At 44.3% G+C, this 6,424-nt stretch overlaps 1 protein-coding gene across 1 annotated transcript; it reads left to right on the top strand.

The window, feature by feature from the left end:
* Positions 1-4,458: 4,458 nt before the first annotated feature.
* On the top strand, positions 4,459-5,334 carry LOC123491456 (leukotriene B4 receptor 1-like). The gene has a single exon (XM_045222243.1). It carries the CDS (start codon positions 4,459-4,461, stop codon positions 5,332-5,334), a length of 876 nt encoding a protein of 291 aa, XP_045078178.1.
* Positions 5,335-6,424: the final 1,090 nt, after the last annotated feature.

Below are 6,424 nucleotides of genomic sequence, written 5' to 3'. Positions count from 1 at the left end.
TGTAACAGACAGACCCAACCAAACGAACATCGAAACATTCAACGGTGGCAGCTAGTACTCCGGGGACGACGAATGCCGAAGCCTGCCCGAGCAAGGAGGAGGAGCAGTCTCGGCAGAATTCGTGACAGGCATATAGAAGCAAACCGGATGGACATCATGAAAATGATCGGAGAGGTTGAGGGTAGAGGAAGTTCAGGAGTAAAAACAAACAAAATATAATTATTGTAAAATTGACTGTGTCCATAAAATGTATGTAGTATGTATAAGCTAGAAGTAGAGGCCTAGGCGTTGTTGTTCACTAGTTTACTCCAATTAGGGAAGGGGTGGTGGGGTTGGAAAGTAATAAAGGGAAATATATTTAAAAATAAAATTAATAATAATAATACATTGAAATTCTTACCTTGAGAGCTCTTTGACAACAATGCAGTATTGATGATGATGATAATATAGTGTTATAACGAGTTTTGATAAAGGATTCATTAATGTGTGTAAACTCCTAAGCTAGATGAGGGACACAGGACAAGGACACACCATGTGTTATTGGTGTCACCAGTGAGTAACAGAAGGTCAGTGTGCCAAGATAGATTGGGGGACACTGTTGCTAATCTTAGGAGGGGTGCGTGATGGAATGGCCTGGCTAGGGTGCCATATGATACCAAGGAGGTGGATGATATGGTGGTAGATGAGTGACAATCAATGATGGTTAGCAACTGTGTAAGACAAAAGTAGATTGGAAGGGCAGTATATAAACGGAGAGATTTTGTACGGAAGTCATTCAGATGGCAGGAGGCTATGTCCGTACCTCCTGTCATTGAATCCAATATTGTAACCATTAAATAATGACTGAATCAAATCTCCATCTGTGTACCATATTCTCTTGCATCCTGAACTTCTCAATACCAGAAACTCATCATAACATATAGAAATAGAAAATAGATTAAAAACACAAGAACTACGATGTGAGTTAAAGAAACACAAGAATGCAAGTATATATCGATCTATTTGGAAGACCCATTTGCGACCAAGCTTTAACTTCCTGACTGATGTCTTGAGGTGTTGCTTCAATATATCCACATAAATTTCCTTCCTCATGATGCCATCTATTTTGTAAAGTACACCAGTCCCTCCTGCAGCAAAGCACCCACACAGCATGATGCTGCCACCCCTGTGCTTCATGGTTGGGATGGTGTTCTTCGGCTTGCAAGCCACCCCCTTTTTCCTCCAAACATAACGATGGTCATTATGGGCAAACAGTTCTATTTTTGTTTCGTCAGACCAGAGGACATTTCTCCAAAAAGTACGATCTTTGTCCCCATGTGCAGTTGCAAACCGTAGTCTGTCTTTTTTATGGCGGTTTTGGAGCAGTGGCTTCTTCCTTGCTGAGCGGCCTTTCAGGTTATGTCGATATAGGACTCATTTTACTGTGGATATAGATACTTTTGTACCTGTTTCCTCCAGCATCTTCACAAGGTCCTTTGCTGTTGTTCTGGGATTGATTTGCACTTTTCACAACAAAGTACGTTCATCTCTAGGAGACAGAAAACGTCTCCTTCCTGAGCGGTATGACGGCTGTGTGGTCCCATGGTGTTTATACTTGCGTACTATTGTTTGTACAGATGAACTTGGTACCTTCAGGCGTTTGGAAATTGCTCCCAAGGATGAACCAGACTGGCTGATTTCTTTTGATTTTCCCATGAAGTCAAGCAAAGAGGCACTGAGTTTGAAGGTAGGCCTTGAAATACATCCACAGGTACACCTCCAATTGACTCAAATGATGTCAATTAGCCTATCAGAAGCTTCTAAAGCCATGACATAATTTTCTGGAATTTTCCAAGCTGTTTGAAGGCACCGTCAACTTAGTGTATGTAAACTTCTGACCCACTGGAATTGTGATACAGTGAATTATAAGTGAAATAATCTATCTGTAAACAATTGTTGTAAAAATTACTTGTGTCATGCACAAGGTAGATGTCCTAACCGACTTGTTAACAAGAAATTTGTGGAGTGGTTGAAAAACAAGTTTTAATGACTCCAACCTAAGTGTATGTAAACTTCTGACTTCAACTGTACAATATATTTGAGATGTTTTGCCTATATCTTAAAACTATCTTCTCAGTGTCGTGTCCATTTGTGAGAATCAGGTTGGCTGTAGCCTCAATGACAACATCGGAAGTATTTCAACTGTTCAAACACAAATCTCTCTCTCTCTCTCTCTCTCTCTCTCTCTCTCTCTCTCTCTCTCTCTCTCTCTCTCTCTCTCTCTCTCTCTCTCTCTCTCTCTCTCTCTCTCTCTCTCTCTCTCTCTCTCTCTCTCGCACACACACACACACACACACACAGTCTTGTACAGCTAACCTTGTGGGGACACACAATTCAGTCCCATTCAAAATCATATTTTCCCTAACCCCTAACCCTAACCCTAAACCTAAACCTAAACCTAAACCTAAACCTAAACCTAAACCTAACTCTAACCTTTACTCTTACCCTAACCTTAACCCAAAGACCTAACCTTAACCCTAACACTGAATCTAAACCTAACCCTAGTTCCTAACCCTAACCCAAAAACTAACCCTAGCTCCTAACCTTAACCCTTAACGTAATTCTAACCCTAACACTAATTCTAACCTTAACCCTAAACCCGCTAGAAATAGCATTTGACCTTGTGGGGACTAACAAAATGTCCCCAGTTGGTCAAATTCTTGTTCATTTACTATTCTTGTGGGGACTTCTGGTCCTCACAAGAATAGTTAAACATGTCCACACACACACACACACACACACACACACACACACACACACACACACACACACACACACACACACACACACACACACACACACACACACACACACACACACACACACACACACACACACACACACACACACCACAACAGCTGTCTAGGTATGTATGCGGATGACTCAACACTATACACATAAGCTACTACAGCAACTGAAATGACTGCAACACTTAACAAAGAGCTGCAGTTAGTTTCAGAATGGGTGGCAAGGAATAGGTTAGTGCTAAATATTTCGAAACTAAAAATATTGTATTTGGGACAAATCATTCACTAAACCCTAAACCTCAACTACATTTTGTAATTAATCATGTGGAAATTGAGCAAGTTGAGGTGACTAACTGCTGGGAGTAACCCTGGAATGTAAACTGTCATGGTCAAAACATATTGATACAACAGTAGCTAAGATGGGAAGAAGTCTCTCCATAAAGTGCTGCTCTGCCTTCTTAACAGCACCATCAACAAGGCAGGTCCTACAGGCCCTAGTTTTGTCGCACCTGGACTATTGTTCAGTCGTGTGGTCAGGTGCCACAAAGAGGGACTTAGGAATATTGCAATTGGCTCAGATAAGGGCAGCACGGCTGGCCCTTGGATGTACACAGAGAGCTTACGTTAATAATGTGCATGTCAATCTCTCCTGGCTCAAAGGAGGAGAGATTGACTACATCACTACTTGTATTTGTGAGAGGTATTGACATGTTGAATGCACCAAGCTGTCTGTTTGAAATACTGGCACACAGATTGGACACCCATGCATACACCACAAGACATGCCACCAGAGGTCTCTTCACAGTCCCCAACTCCAGAACAGACTATGGGAGGCACACAGTACTACATAGAGCCATGACTACATGGAACTCTATTCCACATCAAGTAACTCATGCAAGCAGTAATATTAGATTTAAAAAACAGAATAAAATGCACCTAATGGGAGAGCGGGGACTGTGAAGCAACACAAACATAAGCACAGACACATGCATACACACACACGATAACATACGCACTATACACACACATACACATGGATTTTGTGTAGTATATATGTGGTAGTAGAGTAGGAGCCTGAGGGCACACACTTAATGTGTTGTGAAATATGTTGTGAACGTATTGTAATGTTTTAAAAATTGTATAACAGCTTTAATTTTGCTGGACCCCAGGAAGAGTAGCTGCTGCCTTGGCAGAAGCTAATGGGGATCCATAATAAATACAAATACAGTACATGCTTTGCCTATTGCTTCAAACTAATTATCTCCTCGGTATCGTGTGTCTATTTGTAAGAATCGGGTTGGCTGTAGCCTTATTGACAAAATCTGAAGTATCTTAACCCCAAACACCATCCTCTCTCTCTCTCTCTCTCTCTCTCTCTCTCTCTCTCTCTCTCTCTCTCTCTCTCTCTCTCTCTCTCTCTCTCTCTCTCTCTCTCACACACACACACACACATACACACACACACACACACACACACACACACACAGCTCATTGAGAGGAAGCTGACCAGAGGCAGTTAACCCACATCAGTTTACTTATTATCACTCTATGACAAGAGGTGAAGAGAAGATAACAAACTTGTGAGGATTTCAAGAATGAGAAACAAAGAATTAGATGTCAAAAGTCTACTGTCTTCCAGATAGCTCTTAGATCTCTTATTCTTTCACCGACCATGGAGAACCTCAACTCTTCCAACTCCTCTAGCTTGGACTCCACCTCCCCGGATTCGGGCCGCCTGATTTCGAGCATCCTCCTAGGGCTGTGCTGTCCGCTGGGCCTCCCTGGTAACATAGCTGTCCTGTTGGTCATCATGCGGCGCTCGCCCCAACGCTCCAACTTCACCCTGTATCTCATGCTGAACTTGGCGTCCTCCGACATCCTGTGCCTGGCCACGGTGCCCGTGTGGATCTATACTCTCCTGCACAGATGGACTCTGGACCGTGCCGCCTGCAAGCTAGCCACCTTCCTGCTCTACCTCAGCCTGTATGCTAACGTGCTAACGGTCACTCTACTCGGGGTCCAGCGCTACCTCCAGGTGCTCTACCCGCAGATGTGGAACAGGCTGCGGCGCAAGGGGGAGGCGGCGCTGCTCCTGGCCCTGTGGGGGCTCGCCTGTGCCCTGACTGCCCCCGCCGTTGCCACTCACGATATGGGCGATGGCGAGCTCAAGTACCGGCGACACACAGGCTCCGAGGCTGAAAGAGTTGCTGTCCTCGTCTTGGAGACCCTTTTAGGGTTCATTGTCCCGTTCTCTGTGCTGGTCAAGTCCTACTGCTGCCTCCACCGGCGGGTGAACCAGATGGTGCTGTTCAGCAGTGCCAAGTTGACGTGGCTGGTCACCAGTGTGGTGGTCGCCTTCTTCATCCTCTGGATCCTTGTGCACATTGTCAACGTGGTGGACATCGCTGGCATGGTGCTGCGGGCTTCCTGGCCAGAGGCGTTGGCAGTGCTGCTGCGCCACAGAAGTGTGGCAGTGCGTGTCGTCCGGAGCTTCACGTTTGTGAACAGCTGCCTGGACCCCTTCCCCTTCCTGTGCTCAGAGTTGTGAAGATGTACCAAATACTTGATTGAAAAACACTGTAAAGAAAAACACCCACTTTATCACCGAAACTGACATTACACACCGTGGTCAGAGGAGAGTGACAGAGCTCCACTACTGTCCACCATGAGAAGATTTGAAGGATATAGAAGCAGTAATTCTACTCGAGTTGAATTTACCTTCTCATGGGACTGAAAACCACTGTTGAGAGACATCAACTGGTGTGTGGACGAGTCAAACTAGGCCCCATTTAAGATATAGTTGTTACAATGTGTGGTTTGTCTATGATTTTACCTTTGGAAACTGCTGACGTTCTATTATCTCCTTGTTAGCATGTGTGTGTGTGTGTGTGTGTGTGTGTGTGTGTGTGTGTGTGTGTGTGTGTGTGTGTGTGTGTGCGTGCGTGTATTTGCGTAAAAGATGGGACATTTGCATAGCTGTCCTGCCTCATTACTCCACATACTTTTAAAACCCCAGTGTTGATCAGTGACTGTTCAAACCCTTTCAGAGCCACTGACACGCTGCACAATGATGATGTCACTGATTCTACTGCTGGGGACACTTGGGCTCCTTGTTCAGGGTGAGAGACACTTTGACCAACTTTGATTCACTATGGGTTTGGCTTCAGAGTTACACTTCATTCGTTAGTTTAACATGACAGAGAATAAAATATAATGTAAAAAAATGATTTTACTGGGTAGGCTATGCTTTACAATATGTTTGTTGTGATAACCTTCCTAATCAGCCTTTCTTCACTTTTGTTTATCTTTCAGAATCATCAGCGGACATAATTCTGACCCATTCTGCTAAATCTCAGTCTGTTCGCCAAGGAGAGACTGTCTCCATCAGCTGTACAGTCAGTTCAGGCATTAGGAATTATCTCCACTGGTACCTGCAGAAACCCGGAGAAGCGCCTAAACTCCTGGTTTATTCTGCTTCAACTCGTCAGACTGGGATTCCAGGTCGTTTCAGTGGGAGTGGATCTGGTTCTCATTACACTCTGACCATCAGTGGAGTCCAGGCTGAAGATGCTGGATATTACTACTGCCAGCAGAGTTACAGCGGGTTTCACAGTGTTAAAGCGTCGTACAAAAACCTC

The sequence above is a fragment of the Coregonus clupeaformis genome, chromosome 8, assembly GCF_020615455.1.
Source record: "Coregonus clupeaformis isolate EN_2021a chromosome 8, ASM2061545v1, whole genome shotgun sequence".
Classification (NCBI taxonomy): domain Eukaryota; kingdom Metazoa; phylum Chordata; class Actinopteri; order Salmoniformes; family Salmonidae; genus Coregonus; species Coregonus clupeaformis.
The sequence above is the reverse complement of the archived record's forward strand: the minus strand, read 5'-3'. Positions and strand labels throughout refer to the sequence as shown.